This window comes from Rhodamnia argentea, chromosome 5 (genome assembly GCF_020921035.1).
Source record: "Rhodamnia argentea isolate NSW1041297 chromosome 5, ASM2092103v1, whole genome shotgun sequence".
In the NCBI taxonomy this organism is placed as follows: domain Eukaryota; kingdom Viridiplantae; phylum Streptophyta; class Magnoliopsida; order Myrtales; family Myrtaceae; genus Rhodamnia; species Rhodamnia argentea.
The window spans coordinates 14,870,081-14,896,019 of NC_063154.1; the positions used below are offsets into that span (position 1 = coordinate 14,870,081).

The 25,939-nt window shown below is 39.6% G+C and overlaps 2 protein-coding genes and 1 long non-coding RNA gene across 3 annotated transcripts in view; all 3 read right to left on the reverse strand.

The window, feature by feature from the left end:
* The window catches only part of LOC125315205, a 206,594-nt gene that overhangs the window by 116,448 nt on the left and 64,207 nt on the right, over positions 1–25,939 (reverse strand). The gene's annotated exons all lie outside the window — the stretch shown is intronic.
* Positions 8,523–11,970, reverse strand: LOC125314967. The gene is made up of 3 exons (XR_007198304.1): positions 11,929–11,970; positions 11,862–11,863; positions 8,523–8,825 (listed from the first exon to the last, which is right to left on the reverse strand). It is a non-coding gene; the product is annotated as an uncharacterized LOC125314967 (long non-coding RNA).
* LOC115733737 (probable disease resistance protein At4g27220) overlaps positions 20,879–25,939 on the reverse strand; it is a 191,802-nt gene continuing 186,741 nt past the window's right edge. Inside the window, exons 4-6 of the mRNA XM_048278502.1 lie at positions 21,761–21,959; positions 21,255–21,579; positions 20,879–20,982 (exon numbers count right to left, since the gene is read on the reverse strand). Coding sequence (XP_048134459.1) covers positions 21,542–21,579; positions 21,761–21,959 — 237 coding nt within the window. The 3' untranslated portion in view covers positions 20,879–20,982; positions 21,255–21,541. The remainder of the gene's footprint in view (positions 20,983–21,254; positions 21,580–21,760; positions 21,960–25,939) is intronic.

Sequence of the window (25,939 nt, forward strand, 5' to 3'; positions counted from 1 at the left end):
GGTGTGTCTGCGTGGTGGGAGAGATTGCAGCATAGGAGAGAGAGAGAAGGAAAAGAGCGAGTTCGAACTTGGCGTAAGATGAGAAGATTCTTTCAAGCGGAGTTCCTTCCTCCCGATTATGAGCGAGATCATGTTCCAAACAATATCAACATTGCCAAAGAAGGTAATCGGTCCGTACATGAGTACACGGCAGAATTTATGAGGTTGGCGGAGCGGAATAACCTGTCGGAGACGGAGGGGCAACAGTGGCCGGATATCTCGATGGGTTGAAGCCCTTCATCCGAGATAAGATTGGAGTACAGTTTTTGCGGAATCTGCCTGAAGCGAAGAACATGGCGATGAAGGCAGAGATGATACAGCAAGAACGAGGTAAGAGGGGCTACGAGAACTATAGAGGTAGCGGTTCGAACAGTTCCGTAGAGAAAAACGGCTTCAACAATCGCTATAACACGGAGCGGAGTCGAGATGATAAGGCAATGGAGAAGCGCCCTATGAACGAGGCGAGGGATAAGGGAACGCAAGCGCATAAATCCGCAAACCCAAATCCTTACGCTAAACCAGCGGGGATAAAGTGTTACAAGTGTAATCAACTTGGGCACAAATCTAATGAATGCCCTCAGAGAAAGACGATTAATGTGGCAGCGAGGGAAGAGGAGGAAGATGAATATTGTTATGAACCAGATGGCGACGAGGATGATTTTGAAGAAGAGGAAGAGGAGGTGAATTATGTTGTGCGCAGGATGATGTTAGCCCCAAAACGGGAGGATGATTCGCAGCGACATCGGTTATTCCGAACCGGATGTACCATTCTGGGAAAAATCTTCGCTGTGGTCATTGAGAGTGGGAGCATGGAGAACATTATCGGGAAAGAGGCGGTGAAGAAGCTAGGTATACCCGTGGAGAAGCATCCTAACCCATACACGTTAGGATGGATTAAATCTGGAGCGAAAGGCATTCGGGTGATCGAACGATGTAAAATTCCATTCTCCATTGGTAAATATCATGATGAATTGTATTGTGATTTGGTAGACATGGATGTATGTCACGTGTTATTTGGGAGGCCGTGGCAATTTGATGTAGATGCTCGGCATTCGGGGAGGAGCAATCAGTATAATCTTGTGAAGGATGGTGTGAAGTATACATTGCTGCCCCTAAAGAACAAAAGCAAATAGGTTGCCGGAAGTAATTTCCTTACCCTTACAAGGAAATTTGACTCCGAAATTAAGGAGACTAGGGAAATTCATGTTTTGATAGTAAAGCAGGCAATTGAGGCAGAGGCCGAACAACAAGTAGAGGAGCAACCTGAATCAGTTAGACCTTTATTGAAGGAATTTAGCGAGTTGATGCCCGAGGAGATTCCGGACGGGTTGCCTCCTATGCGCGATATTCAGCACCATATAGACTTAATTCCTGGTGCTAGTCCGCCTAACCTACCGCATTACGGGATGAGTCCAAAGGAGAGCGAGATTCTAAAGGAGAAGGTGGAGGAGTTGCTGCGAAAGGGGCATATTCAGAATAGTATGAGCCCATGTGTTGTTCCCCCTCCGTTAACTCCTAAGAAAGATGGGAGTTGGAGGATGTGTGTAGATAGCAGAGCCATCAACAAGATAACCGTGGGCTACAAGTTTCCTATTCCAAGATTGGATGACATGCTGGATAGGTTACATGGCGCTAATTGGTTCTCGAAGCTGGATTTGAAGAACGGATATCATCATATTCGTATTCGGCCTGGCGATGAGTGGAAGACAGCTTTCAAGACAAAAGAGGGGCTGTACGAGTAGTTGATGATGCCGTTCGGGCTTTCTAATGCTCCAAGCACTTTCATGAGGCTTATGAATCAGGTTTTGAAATCTTTTATTGGCAAATTTGTCGTAGTTTATTTTGATGATATCCTGATTTATAGTAGAACCGAGGAGGAGCATTTGATGCATTTGAGGGAGGTGTTGACGACTTTGCGGATCAATAAGCTGTATGTAAATCTTAAGAAGTGCGGTTTTCTGACTAATAAGTTGTTATTCTTGGGATTTATTATCACCGCCGAGGGAATAGAGGTAGATGAGGCGAAAGTTAGAGCAATAAGAGAGTGGCCAGCTCCTAAAACCGTTTACGAAGTTAGGAGTTTCCATGGGTTGGCTACCTTTTATAGGCGTTTTATTAAAAATTTCAGTACTATTGCGGCCCCAATTACAGAATGTATGAAGAAAGGTAAATTTGTATGGGGGGAGGAAGCCGAGAGTAGTTTCGCTGTTCTGAAGGAAAAGTTATGTACCGCGCACTTTCTGGCTTTACCCGATTTTGATAAACTGTTTGAAGTGGACTGTGATGCTAGTGGAGTGGGCATAGGAGCTGTTTTATCTCAAGAGCGCAAACCAGTTTGCTATTTCAGTGAGAAGCTTAGCGACGCGAGACAGAAGTGGAGTACTTATGACAAAGAATTTTATTCCGTCGTAAGGGCTTTGAAGACTTGGGAGCATTATCTGATTGGAAAAGAATTCGTGCTTTTGAAGTATCTGAATAGTCGGAAGAGAATTAGCAAAGACATGCACGCGCGTTGGTGTCAATTCTTGCAAAAATTTCCTTTCAGATTACAACACAAGTCGGGTGTGCGAATGTAGTAGGCGATGCGTTGAGCGGAAGGGGCTGGCTTGCTGATTACGTTAAGCCAAGACATTCGGGATTCGAGCAATGAAAGACTGTTATGCGGGCGATGATGACTTTGGGCGATTTGGGGGTCATGTCTTTCTTTGGGCAACTTGTGCAAGAATTCTATGCCATGGATGGTTATCGATGCGAGGTAATCAGCTTTGCCTTCCTCGGACCTCATTACGAGAGAAGGTAATTCGTGATTTACATGAAGGAGGTTTAGCTGCACATCCGGGACGTGACAAAACTATTGCTTGCCGTTAGGGAGCGATTTTCTGCTGATTACGTAGAGACGTCGGCAGTACGTGCAAAAATGTTATGTTTGTCAAACTACTAAGGGGCAATCTAAGAATACAGGTCTATACATGCTTTTACCGTTCTCGACAATATATGGGAAGATCTGTCTATGGATTTTGTGCTTGGTTTGCCACGAACCCAAAGAGGCGTAGATTCTGTTTTTGTTGTGGTAGACAGATTTTCCAAGATGGCACACTTCATTCCTTGTAGGAAAACGTCCGATGCAATAAGTGTGGCCAGATTATTTTTCAAAGAAGTGGTTCGCTTGCATGGAGTGCCTAAATCTATTACTTCTGATAGAGACGGTAAGTTTCTGGGGCACTTTTGGAGGACTTTGTGGAAGCTCTTTGACGCTTCTTTGAATTTTAGTAGCACAGCACACCCTTGGACCGATGGTCAGAAGAGGTGGTCAATAGAACTCTGGGCAATTTGATTCGAAGCATCTGTGGAGACAAGCCGAAACAATGGGATATTGCTTTATCTCAGCGCGAGTTTGCTTATAATAATGCAGTCCATAGTTCTATTTGCAGATCGCTTTTTTCCGTTGTTTATACAAAGGTACCTCAGCATACTCTAGATTTGATACGGTTGCCCGAGCAAACAGACAAGAGTGTTGCGGCGGATCATATGGCTAAACAGATTGTAGAGGTGCATCTTGAAGTCGACAAAAGCTGCGGGGAAGCTAACAAGAAGTATAAGGCAGCCGCAGATAAGCACAAGCGAAAGCAGGTGTTTGAGGTAGGTGATCGGGTCATGGTGTTTTTTCGTAAGGAGCGGTTACCAGCTGGATCTTACAGCAAATTGCAGCAGAAGAAGTACGGGCCTTATACTGTTAGTAGAAGAATCAATGATAATGCTTATGTTATAGACCTTCCACATAGCATGGGCATATCCAACACTTTTAATGTTACTGATTTGTCGCCATTCCATGAGTCAACCGAGCCGATGTATTCGGATTCTGATTCTAACTCGAGGACGAGTTTTTCTCAAGTAGAGGAGAATGATGCGGATGTCATTAGTAATACGTTTCTGGATCGATTGGATCAACACAAATCTAATCGGAAGGCGAAACAGTGCTGCGGCTAGAACCAGCGGATCAGGTCGACGACGTCGGATTGAGCTCAAATTCGGTAGGCTGAAGCGAAACGGCGTCCTGATCAATACTCACGGCCTTTGGCCGTGACTAACGATGAATTTTGGCCGTTCGAGAATGTCTAGATGGGTTTTCCTATTTTTTTTAGTATTTTTCGGGCTTAATTTTATTTCAGTGGCACTTTTGTAATTTTCCGTTTTTTGATATTTTGATTCCTAATTGGACTAGGGTTAGGATAACACCCTATAAAAGGTGTTTATCACGTTTTTTGAAGGACATCATCAATAATATTCATAGAATTTTCGAGATTTCTCTCCTTTAGCAAGGATTTTCTTGCGTTATTCGCTGATCGTTGCGTCACGTGCTCTCTCAAAATTAATGTGGGAAATTAATGCGGGTGCACACAAACATAATGTGAACGATATAAACGTAAGGGGATAGTAGATTTCTCGTTTTATTTGTTATAGTCTTATAGGTTAGGGGAAAGGAGAAAGAGAAAGGGAAAAAATAACCTGACGCGGCAAGCGATAAGGTTGCATTATCTTCTAAGTTCCCATGCTTTGGAACGATTCAAATGAAAATGCCAGTGAATTCCTTGGGTGTGAACTGTGGATCTCGGTCATGTAACCTTAGTTAAGGCCTTAACTAAATGCCAATCAATTTTTTGGGAATCTGAAAACTTGATAATACACCACTATAGGCTAAAGTATATTACAAGTGCCAAAACTTGCGTATTATGCTTACTTTAGCACCAAAACTTTCAAAACGATCAATTTTTATTAGGAAAACTTCAAAACGATCAATTAAGCACCAAATTTTTTGAAAAACGCTTATTTTAGTGCCAACTCTAATTTAAACCGACGCGTCTCGCTGAAAATCCATAGTAACCTTTTTTTATTTATTAATATTTGAACTAATGTGGCTCGTCGAGTTGGCCTTCGAAATAAACGTTTTTCAAAAAATTAGGCACTTGAGTGATCTTTTTAAAAGTTTTTCCATTGAAGTGATCGTCTTTTAAAAAAATTGGTACTTAAGTGATCGTTTTGAAAGTTTTGATACTAAAATGAGCAACATACACAAGTTTTAGCATGTACACAAATTTTAGCACTTGTGTACTTAAACCCTACTACAAGTCCAATATAAAGATAGAAAAAACCGTTGTCGGCCACCTCAATCATGACAAGAATGGTGACTTATAAACAATCGAGTATTAGAACAGAAACAGAGTCGCCCAACTTGCTTAGTTATATTGTCTTCTGTTGCTTTCATGTCACCGTGGATGGATGATTTTTATATTTAAGGAGGAGCCATCAAGTTAGGAATGAAGGCTAGCTTACTTCATTAAGTTAGAAAATGATTATGTTTACAGAGGCTATATCAAACCTAAGTCGATTATACGGATATTGAACCATAAAGAAACACCGATTCACTTCAATGATTTGGTGGCACAGTTCAGAGTCCTAACAAGTTTCTCCTTGGTACTTCAGAGGGACACGGAAGTATCGCCGAAAGGGATAGATGATCGAATGGTTAATTTACAACTTTCTAGCAGTGTGGAAACACATTTCAAGAAGCTCTTGAAATAAGAAGGGGAAGCACGAAAGGTGAAGTAGTGACGCAATTGAGAGGAAGCGTTCTTTGGTGTTCTTGAAAAAAGCACTGGAGCTGAGGGGCCGGCGTGCTTGTGACAAGACTCGAGCTCTTTTCCTTTTGTCTTTTACCGAATTCCCGTCGCGCTTCGACGATGAAACCATTTTAGGGATCATACAAATCATTTGGCATAAATTTAGATGGGCCTCCTCTGTTTCGATTATTTATTATTTTTTTTTTTTAACTTTGAGCTTCTTTAATTTTCTAAAAAGTAAAAAAATAAATAGATAAATAAAGTAACAAGCAGGCGTAGTTGGAACCTTTTTTTCTTCTTCTTTTTTTTTTTATCACGGGTACTTGTTGTTATTCTGTTTTGCTTTCTTAGAAGTTCATGTACTAAAGAAACGCCCCTTTGGAGAGTAAGACACTTCGAATTGTTTCTTGTCCCCAGTCCGAAGAGTTCTTGATTTGTGAAGTACTCTTGGAAATGAATATTGGAAAAAATTGACGGATGACTTGCACTTTCTTTCTTAGTTTGGTAGAACAATATTAGTTTCTCCAGTTCTTGATGTCCAAAAAGCCTTTAATCAGCTTAGTTCTGTGCCACGACATCTGATTGGCTCCTCTTACCTCGTAATGGATGGCAACTAGAGATGTTGTTATAGGATGCAAAGCATGGGACAACTACAGGCGTATAAGCGTGTGACAGGGGGGCGACAGTTTTGGCACTTGCATCTAGAGATTCAAAATCCGAAGATTTCAATAGGCCGGGACACATTTTTCGGTTGAAGTACAGGGAGGGTGGTGTCCGGAAAAGAGCTGGGCATGCAGAGGCTTCTGTTGACCTTGCTATGTTAGCTGGATTGGAACCGGTGGCAGTTCTTTGTGAGGTAGTGTATGATGATGGCTCCATCGCAAGGTTGCCTAAGCTTCGTGAGTTTGCACTGCGGGAGAACTTAAAAATTGAATCAATTGCTGATCTAATCAGGTAAGATTCTCTTCCCAGCAATCCAATGCAAATATTTCTTAGAACAGGCAGTTCCCAATCAAATCCAAATTTCAGCTGCAACTTTCACTTCTTGAGTATTTTTTGGGTGCCCTTGGCTTGCCAACTCAAAAACAAGACACCCCTTCAATCGAGAAGTGTCTAATATGGCCCACGTTTTAGATTTCTTGAAAAATTCATTTGTCATTCAACTTTTTTCTTCCATAAACACCCTCACGACCCCATCTTCTCTCTCTTTAAATTTTTGCTGATCCGTAAACACCCCACTTTCTCTCTCCTCTGTTACTCTCTTCTTTTCGGCCCCCGCCAATGTCAAATTGTCAATACCTAAGCCGCGAAGCGCCACCACCAACCACCGCGAGATTTTGATGGAGAGTTTGTTGTCTTTGAATCGAAATTTCCGACGCGTCGTTTTTGCATGTGCGACCTGTCCCGCCGGGCGGCCAGCCATTGTCGATTGCGAAGGATGAAGGAACGAGGAGGAAATAAAAAAAAGATAAAAAAAGGAAAATGAATCAAAAAATTAAAAAATTAAAAAGAAAGTAAAAAAAAATTATTATAAAGAAAGGATGTGTGAGAAAGAGAAGTAAAGAAAGATGAGAAAAACATTTTTTCTCAAAAAAAGGAAAATATTTTCTCTGCTTTTGAAGGGATTTTTTTTTATAAGTGGAAAATATTTTTCTATATTAACTTATTTTTCCTGAATAAATGTCGCATTTTTTTTTCTGTCAAATAAATGTCGCATTTTTTTTTTTTTGTGGCTAAGATGTTGTCCAAGCGGCATCTCCCCTTTTTGGGAGTGGATAAATTACTTGAGTGTGCTGGTGCTGCAAGATTACCAACGATGACTCATCTATAGAAGAACTCAGTTACAAAATTTGCGATTAACCCTGATAAACTATAAGTTATTAGCTGAGCATCATCATTAGAACTAGCGATCCAAAGGTTCAGATTTCTTTGCTTGATTTCTTCCCTTGTAAAATTTAAATTGCAATCCCATCGAGCGGCTTAAAAAATAGAACGAAAAATGACCACCAGTTGTCTATAATTATTCATATAGCAAAACCTAATTAGGAGAACAAATGGACAAGGACAGGCCACGCCCACACACGCACGTGATAAGTAGCATCTTTAATCTTTTTCGTAATATTAATATTTCCATCGGTATTTGTATGAGGGGGCTTCTGGGAATCAACACAGGCTGGCGATTAGAATTTGAAATGTTTATGACATCTTCAAAACCGAACTCTGCGTTAGCCATATTCAACCCATTTTGAGTTTAATAAAATGAGCAAATAATACATTACCACTACAGTGGGGAAGATCTCCTTTCGGTGCCTCCCAATAGTATCAAATTGAAAGTCAAAGATAGTAGCGAATTGCTCTTTATCGTCCATCAAATTCTAATATATGCGGGAGAAAGATTGTCCAAAAGCGATCTTGATCCACATTCACATTTGAGTATACCGTCCATTCTTTCACTAGAATAGCGATCGGACCCACTTGAAGAGAATATTTTCTAGATGAACGTTGCTTATTATGATCCTATGAAAATACCGTTCCTTTGAAGAGTCAATTATGTCCCTGAGAAAGTACCAAGTAGTCATTTTTGGAAGGCTATTTATACTTCAACCAGAAAACATAAGGAACCTAATTTATACTTAATCTAGAGTCTTTTGCATATTTCATGGAAACAGAGTTGGCTTGGTGCAGGAGATTCTCTCTTTCCTTTTCTGTGACCACCTCAATGGTGACAGATACTACTTCAAGGAATATACTAAAATCTCTGTTAGATCAACTCTCCACGCTACGTATGAGCTCGATTCACACTTTGTCGGATCAAGACAAGTGTACCAGGAATTTCGGAAGACGCAACTTCACTAGTCTCCAGAAAAACATCAGGAAATACATCACCATTCCATTACTTGCAGCAGAAAGATTTGCTTTCTTTGATCTGATTAACTAGACAAAACATAGTGAAGCAGAGATTTTTCTGCAGGCATACCAAAGTTTACGCCTGAGTCTCGACATTCTTTCTGAAAATGGAGACTTTGAGTTCAATATCATCATTTCTAACAAGCTCTAACACACAGATATCTCCTTTCTTTACGGAAGTTCCTCTCTGAAATGTGGCCCAACCAGCAGAGAGCTTTCCCGAGCCATGCTGTGGGTAGTACAGGAGCTTCACTGGCCATGCTCCCATTGATGCGTCCCTTAAAAAAACCGCCTGGAACAGTCCGCAGAGTTGGTTTTTTTATCAACAAATGTTCTTTAAGTAAGAACATAAAACGTATGATGATTGATGACTAACCCAAGAAATGTTAACCAGACCATATTTTTATAATCTCATAGGAATACGATGGTCCCTTACAAGGAGGTAATAAATTTCATTCCCGTCCAAATTTTGCAAGTAACAACGATTATCTCGGGATCTTTTCTTACCGCATCATGCTTTAGATTATTTGACCGGATAACTACTGTGAAGGAAGGATACTGCAGCTCGTATTTGTTGGCTTCATTGAGAGCCGTAGTTACCCGTGAACGTTTAGAAGTGAAGGTACAAGAAGCCAGCATGGCAGGGCACACCTTATGTTTGGAACTTTCCATCCGATCTGAATCAGTCAGGCAGAGAACGTAAGAAAAAAAAGAGACAAAGCACATGCATTACTAATAGGCTAAGATTCACACACCTTTTGAATCGTGTGCTAAAAGCTTCGGTTCTTGATCGGTTTGGAAGCCTTTCGATTTGGAACCTAGTCCGAGATTACGGTGATCATTAACATCTCCCATTTTAGGCGGGACAAATTCGACGGTGTCGAGGTTCTATTTCTTGCCGTCATTAGCACTCATTAGCGGATAATCTATCTCCGTTGCGCTTTTGTCAAATATGAGCACGTGAAAATCCAAGTCCCCGACGTACTTGAAGACTAAGAAGTCGCCCTCACAAATTGAGTAATGCTCCGCAAATTCCTTCCATCCCTTTGATAACCAATCCATATCATCCCATTTTTCCAATTCCACACTCCAACTTCCACCGTTTGGAACCCTCAAACGCACCGTTTTGGGAAGATACTTGCCATACTTTCTCATAAACATCTTCGGAATACACTAGTTTCTCATAAACAAGCGGTGCCGGATATGTTTTAACACGAACCGACTCGAAAGAAAAGGCTAGCGCGCAGAATGCGTTGGCCTTCCAAGCCTTGGTAAATGCAAAAGAATGTTTAAACAAAAGAACTTACAAGCCTTCCAGTGCGAAGTGCGTGAGAGGGTATGATCTTGAAGAAATGAGGTGTCTCCGGTGCAAAACTTCGCCGGCGCTGTTCATCGTCTCTTCGGAGACAAGAAGTCATCCCTCGAGCACAAGTTGTGCAACAATCTAAATATAGCATAGTTCTGTGGGGGCTTTATGTGAACCAATTTAATAAGATGAAGCATTTATTTGAAGAAGACATTCGTTCCTGGGATTGCAGGACAACTACCTACGGGAAGCTGTTCATGTTCTGTAATACGAGTGGCAACAACCAGATTAACTCATCATTACGCCGAAGAAAAGTCATTGATATATAGAAAGCTCGTTAAGAAGAACGCATGGGGAATCGAAGGCATCAAAAGTGGGACGACGTGGGAGTTGATCGAAATTAGACCAAGAATAACTAGTTGACTTCGATGGGGACTAAGTGGGCTAGCTTACTCAACACTGAGATTCCGATAACTTGTTCAATTCCTTCTATTAGATCCTTCAAGAATATGTATGAATCAATATGAATCGACAAAGGTTTTAAAGGGGGCAGGAACGTAAATGACAAGAAACTTAAAGATATGGAGATTAGACGCAATCGTGGCTAGCCATGTAAATGCAAGGAAAGATAAATAAAATTATAAAAAGACGTTGAGTTCTGTAATTGATTGAGAGAAGTTTACAAGAAATGTCTAGGTTTTTGTAACTATTTACAGATGGTTTCATTTAATGGTTAAAGACATCGGTTAATGAATTCGCATGACTAAATAACTCGCTAATCCTATTTGGGGTTACAAGAAATCATTCTATAATTTCCGACTATTAAGCAACAAAATGCGTATAAACTTTTCTGTCATTGGTGTATTAAATGCTCATATTGAACCTCGATCTACCTATATTGACGGGGCTAAAAGCATTGTTGTGTCCCTACCTTCTTAAGATGGGTTCGGCCCATTGAGAATATCAGGTCTAGCTCATGACGAATTAGTAGGCTGATTATTCGAGATCACTTTTTTCGTCATGTTAGTAGAGCCATGCTCCGAATTGTCCATCAGATTCTAATATTTAGCGGAGTAATGTAGATAGGGAATTAGAACAATTGCCTTATTTGTAAATGATTGTAGATCTAGATTTAAGTCAAATAGTCATTTTTTTAAGAAGAATTTAGATTCAAACTTGAGCTCCGAAAATTGAGACTTTGAACACTACTACATTGTCTCCATCAACGGCGGCAAATGCTTGCCGACCGGCAAAGGAGAGTGCCACATGCTCGTTTGGATAGCTCCTTATCTTCACCGGCCAAGATCTTTCTAAATCTCTAAGAGGTCGCAACTTGTTTGTTTTCCTGAATACGTATCTTGATGAACCCGCGAACAGCACTCTGCCCATGCATATTCTCGGGCAGCCAGAATGAATTTGAGTGATTGTTTCGGAGATTGTATAGAGTTTGTAGGACAACCGGAGGCAGCTGAGGACTAGAGCAGAGCATGAAATTATCATCTTAAGGAGATGAGATCTAATTAGTATAAAGAATCACTCCATCATCGAACTTTTCTAGACAACAGAGTGGTGCGGGACCATTCTTTCTTTCCTTTTCTGAGACCACCCCAAGGGTAAAAGAAATTACTTCAAAAAATATTATGAAATCTCCGTTCTATTACCGATCAACTCTGCATATTGGCGTGAGATGAGGATTGCTTATGACCTTTTATTTTATCGATCCCATGCTGCGGACGAGTTCGATTTATACTTTGTCGAATAAAGACAGCAAACATGCAGAGAGATTGGAATTTTGGAAAATGCAATTTCCCTGCGTAATTTTTACTAGTCTCTAAAAAACCTCAGGAAATTTTATCACCATTCGATCCCTTGAAGCAGAAAGGTTTACTTTTGTAGGCATACCAAAGTTTATGCCTAATTCTTAACATTCCTTCTGAAAAGGGAGACATTGAGTTCAATAGCATCAATTCTAAAAGCTTGAACATGCGGACATCTCCTTTCTTTAGAGAAGTTCATGAGCCATGTTGTGTGTAGTACAGGAGCTTCAGTGGTCATGACCCATCCGAACATTTAAGAGTCGTGGCTTGCATGCTTCCATTGATGCGCCCCTTAAGAAACTGCGGGGTTCGATTTTTTATCAGCAAATGATCTATGAGTAAGAACGCAAAAGGTATGATAATTAACTCAAGTTAACCAAACCAAATTCTGCACGAGTACTTTTATCTCAGGATCTCTTCTTACCACATTTTGCTTCAATAGGTTATGTGATCAGTTGACTGCTGTGAATAAAGGATTCTGCAACTTGGACTTGTTGGCTGCTTCGGGAGATGTAGTTGCCTGAGAACACTGACAAAGTAGAACTACGAGGAGACAGCATGCCAGGGCTCACCTCGTGTTTGGAATTTTCCATCCTACTTGAATTTTATCAGGCAGAGAGCATAATCACTTATAGGATAAGATTGACAGACACTCCGAATCTTGTCGCTGAAGCTTTGCTCCTTCATTAGTTCGGACAGTCTGTTAGTCGATCGAAAATGCATCAAGAAGAGTGTTAGAGGTACTGAGATTGAAATCCGTAGAATTAGTTGACAAGGTGATGGGGGCTGGGCAGACTATGGCGTGAGGCCAAACTCCACCTCTAGTCTTAAGCTGAAAAGGTAAGGGACCATTCTTTTTATGGAACTTCCTCCTTCAATGTCAATGCTGGCTTTTGATATTCATCCTTGATTATTTCAGTAAGTGATCAATAGACTTTAATCTGAATTTACTTGCGTATTGGTCACTAAATACCTATTAGAAAATTGAAGCATGTGAAGTCACCAAATCTCATTGAGTGGTCATCAGGAAGGATTTGACACACTTGATTCAAATTGTTTATGACTTAATCGTACTTTTTCAAATTTTAGAGCTTGATTGTACATTAAGCAAAATGTCAAGATTTTTTTTATGCAATTTCTCACAATAAAAAAAGAAAAGAAACCAAAAGAAAACAATCGATATCAAATGTTAAGAGAGTTGAAGGAAAGGAAAAAGAAACCAAATGGGATGCCTCGATAGAGGACTTGCTTATTCGCCACACTAATGGTCAATCAATTAGGAATCGGTTATCATTTTGAGAGTCATTTATGCCTAATTTTATTTGTTTATTAGCTAATGCGAATTACCTTTTTACCATATACAGAAATACTTTATGGGAGGGTTATGTAACTTGTTTTAGGTGAAGAGACTATTCTACCCCTGATCTTCAGTTCTCATCGACAGCTCCCTCTTCTTTTTCAAAACTGTCAGTCAATGAAAAAGAGGGAAATTGAAAATAGAATCACTTACCAGGATAATAAGAACGTCATTATGCTGTTGAAATGACAAAAAGATGCCATTCAAGATGCTATTCATTGGTTTCTCACGCAAGATTTGAGGAGGCACGATGATTGAGCTATAAATTTTGATTGAACTATCGTGTCCTTGGATTTCATGGAAACACGTTGATTGAACATGAACGACGATCAGATAATGTCAACCCTGAGTGTACAGTGTTGTAAATCAAGAACTCAAGAGGACTTCTTATGCAGCAAGGGATCAGATACCCACCAAGCATATCCGCATAGAGCTCGTACTCAGCAATCATCCCGAGCCCCCACTTGTCTTTCAGCTGGCTACAGAGGTTCAAATCCATGTCTTAGACCACCGATCCATCTCTGTAGAGGCGTGTGCACGAAGATTGGAGCTGAAAAGTGACTAGATCCATAAAAGTGCCTGAAATCGGCTTGCTGTGGCTTCCCGTCGCCTGATGTGAACAGATTGGAAAATGATTCTGTTCCTACCTGATCAATGAACTGTTGGCAACGGCAGCAATCCCTCTCAAGGATAGGACTGACAATGAAAATGTTCTCACGCCGCCTCTTCTCTCCTGTGCAAAAGGCAAATGGCATCATCCACGCTTCCTAGATTGCAGATTAGTTCAGTAGTTGAATTTCAGTCTTTCAAGCCCAAAAGGAGAAACCAAAAAATGTACAGCTCAAGCTTCATGGTGTGACTAACATGCAAGCATAAGATGTTCACTCCTGAAGCACCAGCAGCATCTTTCATTTTCTTGTGATCCAGAAAGGAAGCAGTTGTGGGAAGAACTCTAGAGTTTTGAACAAGCCCAACTCTGACAACTCGTGGTTCTCTTAATTACTCCTTGTCTTCCATAAAGCGAAATGCCTAAAAGAAAATAATAATAAATTGATCAATTCCACAAAACTGGTCAGAATGAATAAAAATCAAAGGATCCTGCCAAGAACTGCAGTAATGTTTTTTAATAAGAGCAAACAACTACCAAATAGTGACTGCCACAAAGAATATGTAAGAGTACTTCTTAGCTTCAACAATAGCAAGTTTAATCAACTAGAATGGTTCAATGACATCAAACTTTGGACGTTACTATATCGGTTGGCTCGCCAACTCCACAGAATCCCAACATGGCACAAGACTATGCTAGTCAGACTTTCTCACACCTTCCATCTCATAGAAAAACTCAGAACCAAGAATCTATACTAAAACAGATTTCAGAATAGCTCATTTCTAGGACTATGCCCTTCAAGACCCCCCTAGTGATAAGTTCTCAATATTGCCAAAGGACATCTGGACCAGATCTTTGCAATTCATTGCTTTTAAACAAATATTTCCCCAGTTAGGACCATATGTATGAATCTCAGTGACATAATATTAGTCGGTCCAGACTCTTTTATCTATCACAGGCATGAAAGATTACCGAGTTATAAATAGAAGCTCCCTATGCCCCTTTGCAGAGAGAACAAGGAGCACACATCGGAAGATCTTTGCTCATGTCCCTCAGAGAACTTCCAAACAATTGTTGGCCTAAACTTTCATTTGCAGGCCTGAGCAATGCTGGAGGAACTTGCTTCAGAGGCTATTGAGGTGACATTAGATTAAGGCAATCATAAATTGAGTGTTTGTTGGGTGGCGTTAAGCAACTTTGTCTGCCATGGTTGCCAAAACGAACATGAGGCATTGAAACTGATTGCCCTAGAGATAAGTACGCCAAAAAGCTTTTTCAGTCGTTTCAGGATGTTCAGTCATCTCACCGATGACAAGCAAGTATTTCTTATGCACACGCTCAGATTCGCCATATGCTCCAAGCAGGAATGTGCTGAGAAGACAAGTTTCATACTATCAAGAAAACTATTTTACAAGAGGAACCTACTTGATTTATAGTGAGTCTTTATCAAACTCCAACCAAATGGTATTGAAGCACGTGAAACAGTGCAGACTAGTGTGACCAGGACTCTTAGCAACAACCTTTAAATCGCCACATCCATTAAGCACCACAAAAACAGAAACAGTAGGATCACCTGTATGTCAAAGTTACATTCAGATGAGAGAGCTTTTGCAGAATCGGCCAGAGGATCAACTTGAAGAGTCCTTACACAATTCAACCCAATATGCAAACGACTGACTTCCTGAAATCAATATCATAAAGATTTAACAAAAAAGTAAGATTGTATCACAATGGAATGACATGCTTTGAGTTTTTGACATTTTAGGAAGAAGGCACCGATTGCTGAGTCATTTCAATTGTCTCAACAAATATTGTCATGGGTAGTTGATCCGTGTCAATTCAAAATTCATTCGGAATAGAAATTACTCGATCAACTCCAACTTTCTATACTAAGACTTTTAAGCTGTCTATCCTTACTTCTTGTAATTCTTTTGTGTTCAGTCGTACGATTCGGGAGGCCACAACTATTCCAATTGTGAAAACTAACGGAATAATACCACTAGAATTCCTAAGATCCACCTTTCTGACGGAAGTCCAGCTCCTATTTAACTCGACTAGTAAATGGTATGTCTACATATGCAGACGTGCAAGATGTAGAGCAGATACAAACATTCTCCTAGATTGACTAATGACATCAATATTCATGTAAACAGCAAAGCGTAAGTTTAATTGGAAAAAGCGAGCAGAGAGACGAGACAAATCGAGCAGAACAGAATCGTACAATCTGACCACATGATTTGCGTATTTCATCCCAAGATTTTACTACAGCAATCCTTCTCCATGAAGCCTTTCCTTTCCTGATCAACAACAATTCGAAATCTGTAGATGCTAGCACCATCAAGCTTACAGAAAAGCACCAGTGCCAGAACATCTTCCCCAAAACGAAACTATGTCGTTTCTAATTCCGCGGATTTCACGGAATCAACTTCATTTCCTCAATAAGCTCAGGTCAAAATCCAATCAAAGAATAACACTAGAGAAATACACGCCAAGTCAATCGGATCAACAGCTACAAGGATTCAAATCGACCGGATACTGCTTCGCGAGCCAGTACCGATCGAGCGACTCTGAGGAAAGAGATGCAATTGAGAAGGGAAAACCTGAAAGACTTGGGGGTCGAGATTGTGGCGGAGGAGGCGATGGAGCGACTCGTATCTGCAAACCGAGCCGTCCCGAGCTGCCGCGGCCTCCTCTGTAGCTTGTCCGTTCTGGATCGTCTCCATGGGCAAGCTGGAGAGGCGTGCGTTCGTCGACTTTGAAGAGAGAGAGAGAGAGAGAGAGAGAGAGAGAGCGTGCTTTAAGAACATGAACATGAAGAAATTCAGAACTTATGATGCAGAAGCAAAGAGAAAAACCAAAGGATGAGAATGGCTGCATTAATTGGGCCTTACTTATTCCATGCGCGTTTGGTTGTTTATGTCGATAACCTTTGTATGGCTGCATTGAGATCACCCTCCGACTCCCCATTCCCCCCGTTCCATGGGTACGGCCCGTACTGGTATCTGAACAGTGACGCTTCCTCTAGTCTTGGTGTGCTTAGCTTACCCTTAGAAAAGATGTTCATTTTGGGGCACTCTTCCACTTTAATATATTCCAAGGATGGAAACCTCAAGACGCAACTTGTGGTGGAGGAGAAGCATTCTAGGCTTGGCATATTTTGGAGTCTCAAAATTCCGAGTTTCCCAAACGAAATCACTTTTCCTTCTCCGTTTTCATCGTCTGCCACTACTTCTTTCATTCTTTCACATCCTATTATAGTCATCCGAGTGAGATGCACCAAACTTGCAATTGCTGAAGCTGTCCCTAGATGTACCAATCCAGAGGAATTCATCACCACTAGCTCCGTCAAATTACGAAAGGGTATCTCGGTTGGAAATAATGTTGTCAAACTAGGACATTCCCGAACCTCAAGTTTGTTAATACTCCAAAGATTTTTGGACACTAAACGGTCTTTCCTCCATACATGCTTTATGTTGTGTAGCTTGCTTAACTTGAGTTCTCTTAAGTGTTCAAGCACCAAACTTTTTTCCTCATCAACAAGCCCTTCATCAGGGAATAATTCTTCAAAAGCACTACAAAAGAACTCAAGGCTTTGTAGCTTCCGAAATCTCCGTAAGAGGGATATGGGAGGAAAGACGGCATTTTCATCATGAAAACATGCCAATGTTAGTGCTTTTGGCTTGCCAAAGACGTCCTCAGAAAATTTTCCATTCTGTATCATCTGAATATCCTTATCGACCAACGAAAGTCTCTCTAAGGTGAAAATGCCCTGCGAAATTACCGATACAATGAGAGAAGTAAATTCAACAAGATTCGGTAGTAAATCATGTGCCGTAAAAGGCAAACTTGTCACGGGATGCACTCATGGTGTTACTAAAACATATGAGGTTCGTTTTTTTTTTTTTTTTTTTTTGGTAAGGAAAACATATGAGGTACGTTACGTTGTCTAAAAACTATAAGTAGGGGGCTGCGAGTTTTCGTTAGTATGCAGTGGACGTGAAACATAACGGGGTGAATTAAAGAATAAAGAAGAATACGGTGAATTTAGGGTTCCAATGTTTTTATTTCTGAAATGAAATTAGAGTATGTTTTTTAAAGATTTTACAAAATAAAAAAGAGAAGAAAACTTCAATGGTGAGAAACGTGAGAACAATGGAGAGGACCATGTGTCAAGTTCTCATTGACCTTCCCAAGTACATTATATTTAATTAGATTAGCTAAGGAATATCTTATGTTCTAAAAAAATCTGCAATTATTTTGTAATTTTAGATAATGGAATATCTCATAAGTGCCCCCAAATGAAAAGTATACTTATGATATTCGAAATATCTTGTATTATCGACAAATTGATAGGTAAGGGATACCAAGTTAGTATCATGATATGATTAATACACAGTAAACATAAGATTAGTAAGTACTTTAAAGAACAAAGTAAAACCGAGGGAGAAGAGTTGTAGTCATACCCTCTCAAATGAAGAGTGTGTTTCTTGGTCTGAAACGTCCCGATGATCATCTCTATGAGGCCACTTGTTCATGGTTGCCACAAAAGGAAACATGTTCAGTTTGTCACAATGCGTCACTCGCAATTCCTTCAAGAATGGCCAATTCAAAGTAGGCAAATCGGGGTAGAAACTCTTGAGTTGTGACATATCATGGAACACCGGAGAGGTTAATTGCGGGAAAAGTACTTGAGCAGTAGTGGAGTGTGGAGTGTTATCCCCACTTGCGACTATTTCCTTGATTGCACAAAACTCCACCTGAAGTTTCTCCAATTGGTTTAGACTTGTAGCCACCCAATGTGGAAATAGATTTTCAAGGCTCTTACAATTATCAACCTTCACTTTCCGTAAATGTTCAAAAGTGAGAGTATCTCGAGGACTATCCATCCATATTTTGCTTAAATTTTCCATGTGAGAGAGAGATATCGACCCAAGCTTAGAAAATTGTACCTGCCATAGTTGGAAAAATGACACCATAAATTTGATGACATTGAATTATGAACTTACTTTCCTCCCACAAATCACAACATTCTAGAACTTGTTAGTGACACAATCAAGGAGAGATTGCTTGATGCTTTCATTCTAATGGATCGATGACTAAGGCCGCGTGCGGTGCGACAAAATAAGCTACCTTACGGCCTGCACCACCCGTTAATACTCATGCACAAAAAAGATAGGAGAACATTTCACTGAATTACGATCCAAAGAACGAAATGACAACCTCAAATAACACACGAATACTTTTGCAATTTTCTTAAAAATTTCGCATGACAAGAAATTTGAAGGCGGGTTTCTCACACTAACGAGGATCCCCGGGAAAATGCAACTAGTCTTCGTGAACAAATAAAACATGTTATGCAAAAATAGATTCTAATACAAAAAAAAAAAAAAAATTGAAACGACTGTATGAGCTGCTATGAAGTGTTCACTTAAGAGCCCGTATGGAATTTTCATTTGGTCGTGAATTACGCTATTGCAACTTGTCCCCACCAAAAACTCGGGTGACTAGTTTCATGCTTCTTTATCTTTGATTTCGGTGATTGGGAAGATTTCAGTTCATCCAATTTGTGAATGGGTTTAAAATTATGAAGTTTTAGTTAGTCGTGACACCTATCTACAATTTAAGTTTAATCAATTTGCAATGGGTAACCAATTTCTTATCCTTGACTGATGACATTGTGTGGCGTGTTGAGGATTTCGGAGGCAAAAACAAATGAAAGAAAAAAAGCGGATGTCGCATTGCAACTTCCATTGGTGCTTCCATTTGACAAGATGTTTAATTTTAAACATCAAAAGCATTGGATAAAGAAAAACAAGACTGACCTCCGGAGTTAAAAGTGAAGGAGCGCGGTGGTCGATCTCCATCAAAGGTTGCCAAGTTAAGCTTCTCATCTTGGGACAGTCGGCGATGCTCAGCTCTTCTAATTTGGGGCATTCCAGCCGATGATTCTTCCCCGAGAGAAAACTAGTCATATTGGGCAAACATTCCAGCTTCATCCGATAAAGTTTCGGGAATGTAATCTTCTCTACTGCGCTTCCTTGCCCTTCTTCCTCTGCGATCACTCCTTCCATTTGACCACACTCCTTTATTTCCATCCGCCATAGATTGGCAACACACCGAGCCATCGATGGAGTGAAAGCATATCTCAAGTTGCTGCATTTATAAAGGGTGAGACTAAATATCACATCAAAGCGCAGCGTCCCTTGAAGATGGCTGTTCCATAGTCGCCACAACTTTGGTAGATTGACCAAGTCTAGATATCGTAAGAGAGGCAGCAACCGAGTGCTTTGCACACCCTCCAGCCCTTCAAGATTGAATACTTCTTCTAGCGACTCGCAATTGCGCACTTGCAATCTTTGCATTTGGTTTAAAACAAGCATCAATCCGGATGGAATAGCGTTAGTAAATGATGGACATCTATCCACCACCGGTGATTCTAATTGCCAAGAAGGCTTGATGGAAATAAGTTCACCGTGCCATTTTTCAATTAGCTCGGGGAACTCAGATAGCCGCATCGACTTTACTCCGGCAACCGTAGCCTATTAGAAAAAGCATCATTAAATGTGAACTTCTAGTTAGCAAAATGCAACAAGACCATCTAATTGAACAAAATTTTGATAACCGATACATACCATTTCTTTAAACATATTTTGGATTGTGATGTTGAGGTTTTCCTCCCAAAACCACGCTTCTGTTGATGCTTGTACTCTCTCCAACTTTGGCACCTTTATTGGTCCCTCAGAGAAGAACTTCATGCTGGGACATCCACTCACAATGACATCTTCCAAGAGTGGGAACATCAAAGTGCATTTACTTGAGCTGAAACATCTCAGCCCCGTCAACCCATCAAGCTCCATATACTTCAATTGATTGAAAACCACCACAAGCCCCTCCTCACCTCCATCGTCACAAATGACTTCTGTCAACATTTTGCATTTACTTATCCTCAATTTCGTGAGTCCCACCAAATTTCCAGCTATTGTTGGTGTGAACATCTTTGATAACCCATCACAAAATGACACATCTAGAGTCTTGAGATGTTGAAAAAATCTGGAAAATGGTGGTATTACTTTTAACTCGTGCCTTGGGCCTTCTTTGGCTTCCACAATGTCGCTCAGCTCTTCTATATCAGAATTGCGTACAAACAGCTCTTGCAAGTTGGTTAAACTCCGAACAAGACGACATGTGGATATTGTAGATTCCTTCGAGAAATGATGAAGCTTAAGAACTCTAACCTTGCCGAAGAATTCTCTGTCATGAGAATGCCCATGCCATAACTCCATCCGTCCATATAAATCCAATTTTAACTCTTGCAGATTTGAGAATGCGCCCTGAGAAATTAGCCAAATCAGAGTCTAAAACCAGCTTAGTTAAAAGAGTGTTCATGTATTACGGTATAAGTCCTGCATTTTAAGATGTTTGAGTCTCATGCAATTCAACGGAAGGAATTGCACCCCATGCAATAGACATTATCACCGATCTTTACCCACGTTTGCACTCAAGTAAATACCTATATTCCCGTTTGCACTCAATTGCAATCACAATCGCAATTTGCCGGCGAAGCAGCAAGAAATTAATTAATAAAAAAAATCTTGGGTCATACCTTTTCTATCAAGAAGAGAGGTTGTTTATGAAGTGGCATCTCATTCTCAAGTCGCGAAGCAAGTATGTTCACTTTGCTACAGCCATCCACCTTCAAGATCTTCAATGCCGGCCAACGTAAAGCATGTGTTCCTGTGTAGATGCACTTCAACTCTGGTAGACGCTTAAGCTTGAGGGAGGCTAACTTAGGGAACACATCCCTGGGATCTAGTCCGTCCTTCTCAATGAGTTCCACAATGCCACCACATTCATTGATCTTCAACTCCTCAAGTTGCATTAGATCCCTAGCTACTGAGGTTGGAAACAGAGAGGTGAGGCTCTCGCATCTGGAAACGGTAACAGAATGGAGACACTGAAATTTGACTTGATTGTGAAGTTCCTTATCCCATACAAGCTTTAGCTTTGATAATCTCTCTAAATTCAATGTTTTTAATGGGAAACGAGCAATGGGATATCCATCTAGAGGACTCAATGGCTGCAGTTTGAAAACAACTTCAAGCGAATCACATGATTCTACCTCCAAACTTTCCAAGCTCTTGAGCCGTCCAAGAATGTAAGAAGGAGCAATGTTCACTAGCTTGTTGCATCTATAAACACTGAGTGACTTCAGTTTGCTAAAATACTCCGTAGCAACTTGATTGTCCCATATTATATCAATACTATCCATAAACCAGATGCGTAATGTCTCCAAGCTAGGAAACGCAACCTGCGGTATCGCTCAAGAAATTAGTGATTATGTTAGTTTGAAAAGTTCATGAATACAAATGGAAGAAGCGGTGGTCCTAACAATCTTGGTCTATCCATTGTGGCCGTATCCTCATCTTGCAAAGGACATACCAAAGCTTTTCTGTTTATGTTTTGACATATTATTAGTCTCTCCATATTTTTTAAGGACACTTCAAAAGACAACATGAAATATTTGAAAACAAAAAGGACGATATTCCTCAAATTTGTTTGATTTGTCCATATTAGTAAATTTCCTTTTTTGTTTTACTAGAAGTAGTTTCAATGTTTCATTTTGGACAAGTTTAACTTCAAAATTAGTGTATTATTCCCCATACTCTGTTAGTTAGCTTTGTTAGGTTTCTATTAATTTACTCAAATTAAACATGTGCGATATAAATAATATTACAATTTATTAAGTAACAATCTTTAATTTCTCCAAAATATACGTGAAATATGTCGGGGACATCATAACTTCCGGTTAAAGTCAATATCAATCATTTTTATTCAATATTATATCACTCTCAAAAAATTGAAAAAGTCAAAAAATAAAACAATGAAGAAGGGATTGCTTGGGACAAAACGAACAAAACTTATTTATATCATTTTACACTTGAAAGAACTCAAAATACTTAATTAATTGAATTTTCCTTTTAAGATTCATTGCTTTGTTACCGTGTTGGATGATCCAATTGTTAGATAAAAATTGTAGGCGCGTGCAAGCCATGCGCCAGAGATTATGTGCAGGGTCAGCAGTGTGGGCGCGTGAGCCGCTGTAGCGAATTTTTTTTTTTCCCCACATTGCATATTTTTTGGTTCTGCCCTCCCTCACGCGAGAATATTCCTCTTTTGCAGCTGGCTGACAATTTCGCGATTTTTTTTAAGCACGCAAATTTCCTGTTTTGCCTTAAATTAAATATGCGTATGTGGTCCGATCGGCGCATTCTTGGTACCGACGTGTTCATATTGAAATGCTCTATGTTGTGGTACATTTTTGTACATGTTTGAAGCATTTAAAGGTATAAAAATACATGTGAAAAATACACATATAATTTGGGATATTATTGTATTTTTAAGCTATATTTCCCTATGTTTTTTGAAAATACAGAATATTGATTTCTTGTAAGTGACCACTCATGGTTCATAGATAGCATGTATGAGATACTTGCAATAACAATGGTAGGAGATTCATTGCACATGGGAAACCTCGGATATCAAGAGAGTAGCATGTTCTGTTTTGTCACTCGTTATCGCCCATGAAAAGGAAAAAAAGAAGAGGAGGAATGCTAGCCAAAGAAATCGATTTGGAAAAAGCTTACAACACAAAGCATGGATTGGACAACGATACCGACCTGGACTAAAGGGTTACTGAATTGTATAAGGTATACCATTGATCGAGTGCAGTGAGGGAAAGAAGAGAAGTAAACAAAGCATGAAGTAAGCACTCTGTGAACGTCCCACGTCCCTTTACGGAAAGAAAGTCTCAACCAAAACCACATTCCTTTTGCGTGAGGATGTCGCTAAAAACATAAGAATTGAAAGGCTGGCAATTTACAATATGAATTAACTTGTTTGCAAATGATTATCCGAGAAATCCATAAATGACACGATCCGATACGAACTTAATATACATAAATTTTATAGAAAAATTAACAAAAATAAAGTGTTCTCCAATGAACATTGCTATATCACAAAATCTTTTACTGTATAGTTACCAGGAGTGAATTTAACCAAATAATTTGAGAGTTGACAATTGAGCTCATTGAAGATTAATTATCCAACTTTTGTATGTATAGTGACTCTACTATATATTCTTCATTTCAATTCAAAATCACAATTTGAAGAGTAACTCTACTTTGGCTTATCCAGCTTTTATGGTGCTGTGATTATGTGGAACGCAATCAATTTTAACCAAAGTGGGCTTTAGCGATCATGCTTCGTCTCCAATATAACTATTTGTTAGTTTTACTTATTTAGCTGGCCGGCATAACAATTATCTATATTCATATATCATCTTTTACAATGTCTTAATACTTTGATGTGATGGATCCAACTCTTATTGATGTGAATTTAAACTTCCCAATTATTTGTAACGCTATATGGCAACTTGAAATGAACTGCATGTAAACTCGTGAAGTGCTATGCACATAAAATTGATGCAATCGTTGGATTTTTGTTATATTTAAGATTTTGACGTAGTGTTTGTTACGTACCTCTTGATTGAAGAGAGTAGTGTAGCATGACTTGAGACGATCCTCACTCCAAGCTTCTCGTGAACCTGTCATTGATTTTTAATTAGATGAAAGGAATGCCATCTTTTGCATTGCGGGGATGAATTAATCTAAGAAGATTTTTAATGATTAAACCAGAAAAAAAAAAATCAATCTTACTCTTTCTGCGAGAGAAGCACATCAAACTTTCCAAACCTGCAACGCATAAATTGGTTAACATCGAGAATATTAGAGTTTCTGATGTTTCTATTCTCGACCCTTCATCCTCTATAATGATTGCCTCCATCTTCTTGCAAAATTGTACCTCTAGTTCTCTCAATTGTGGGAGAGATTGAACCATGGATGGGAAAAACAGAAACCCGAGGTTGTAACAGCCAAACACCTTCAATTGCTTTAATTTATGGAATCTCACAATTCCACAAGGATTCTTGTTCCATATGCACCTCAAGCTTGGTAATCCGTTTATATAGATGGTGTCTAGCTCAGAAAGAGTCTCCATATTTGCACTGGTGCCTAGTCCGTCGAGGTCAAAAATTTCTTGCACCGCAACGCAAGTTTCTACCTTTAAAGTGTGTAGCTTGCGTAGTTTTATCAGTGAACTGGAATTGATGACCTTTGAGAGAGATTTGCATGAAGAGACCTCAAGAGATTGGAGACTGCTCAGGCCCAATGGAGATTCATCGGTCCATATATCTTCCAGATTGGGAAGTCCAACCATTGTCAAGGACTCCAAGGATGGGATTGAAACCTGACGGATAGACCCATCAGCATACGTGCTATAGCAGGTTATTACAAATGGTTGCGGAAGAAAATTTACGGACTTTAGGATGATTTTTACATTTACAAAAATCTATGATAAACAAAGGCTAATTTAAAAATCAGAAAAGGTACTCTACGACCCCAAGAACCACATGAACTTCATTTTTTTTTATTTACAAAAAAATTGGTGGATCGTTTAGATTTTGTTCGCAATTTATTAACAATAAGGGAAACCACAGTAATCAAGAAATAGCATTCATTCAGTTTGCTAATGACTACGAAGATTAGTGATCCTTAAAGCAAAAAGGAAGTACATTCAAGATAAATTCCTTCCTATAAGGTAAACCACTCCCTCTTAGGTTATGTTACTACTTTGATGTTACATTGCTCATTTTGTCGGATGATTGCCAAAAAGTACTGCACTATCTCACAATGCACATCACTACCATGAAAAAATTATATAGAAACTGTAGAATCACCCTGATTATGAAAGACATAGGCAACTTACAAGCAAAGGACAACATCTCATGGAGTGATCAACAAGGCAAGTTTCAATCACGAGAAGTAAATTATAATGCTATAATTCCTTAATTACAGAAAGGTATGTCTAATTTACTACCTACCTAAGGAAAATTAGCAATCTTGAAAAGTAATTTAGTATATCATAAGGGAAATTACTATCATAAAAGTTTAGTTACTGCAAGTAACTTCCTTTTTACGCCTTCACCATCCACCTAAGCCCGCTTGGGCTTTTCCAGACCCAATCAATTTACGCGTGAAATATTGTAATTTATATTATAAGAATAAATCTATGACGGAGCTAATTTCCTTTCATACTCGAAAAATCTATAATGGCAACTTAAATTTCTCTCCATATAAGCTCATGTTTAACAACTTGCGAAACTAATATATCGCACGAGTCTCGAACTCCACCATCAACTTCAATGATAATTGTCACTGTTTATCCTTAGTT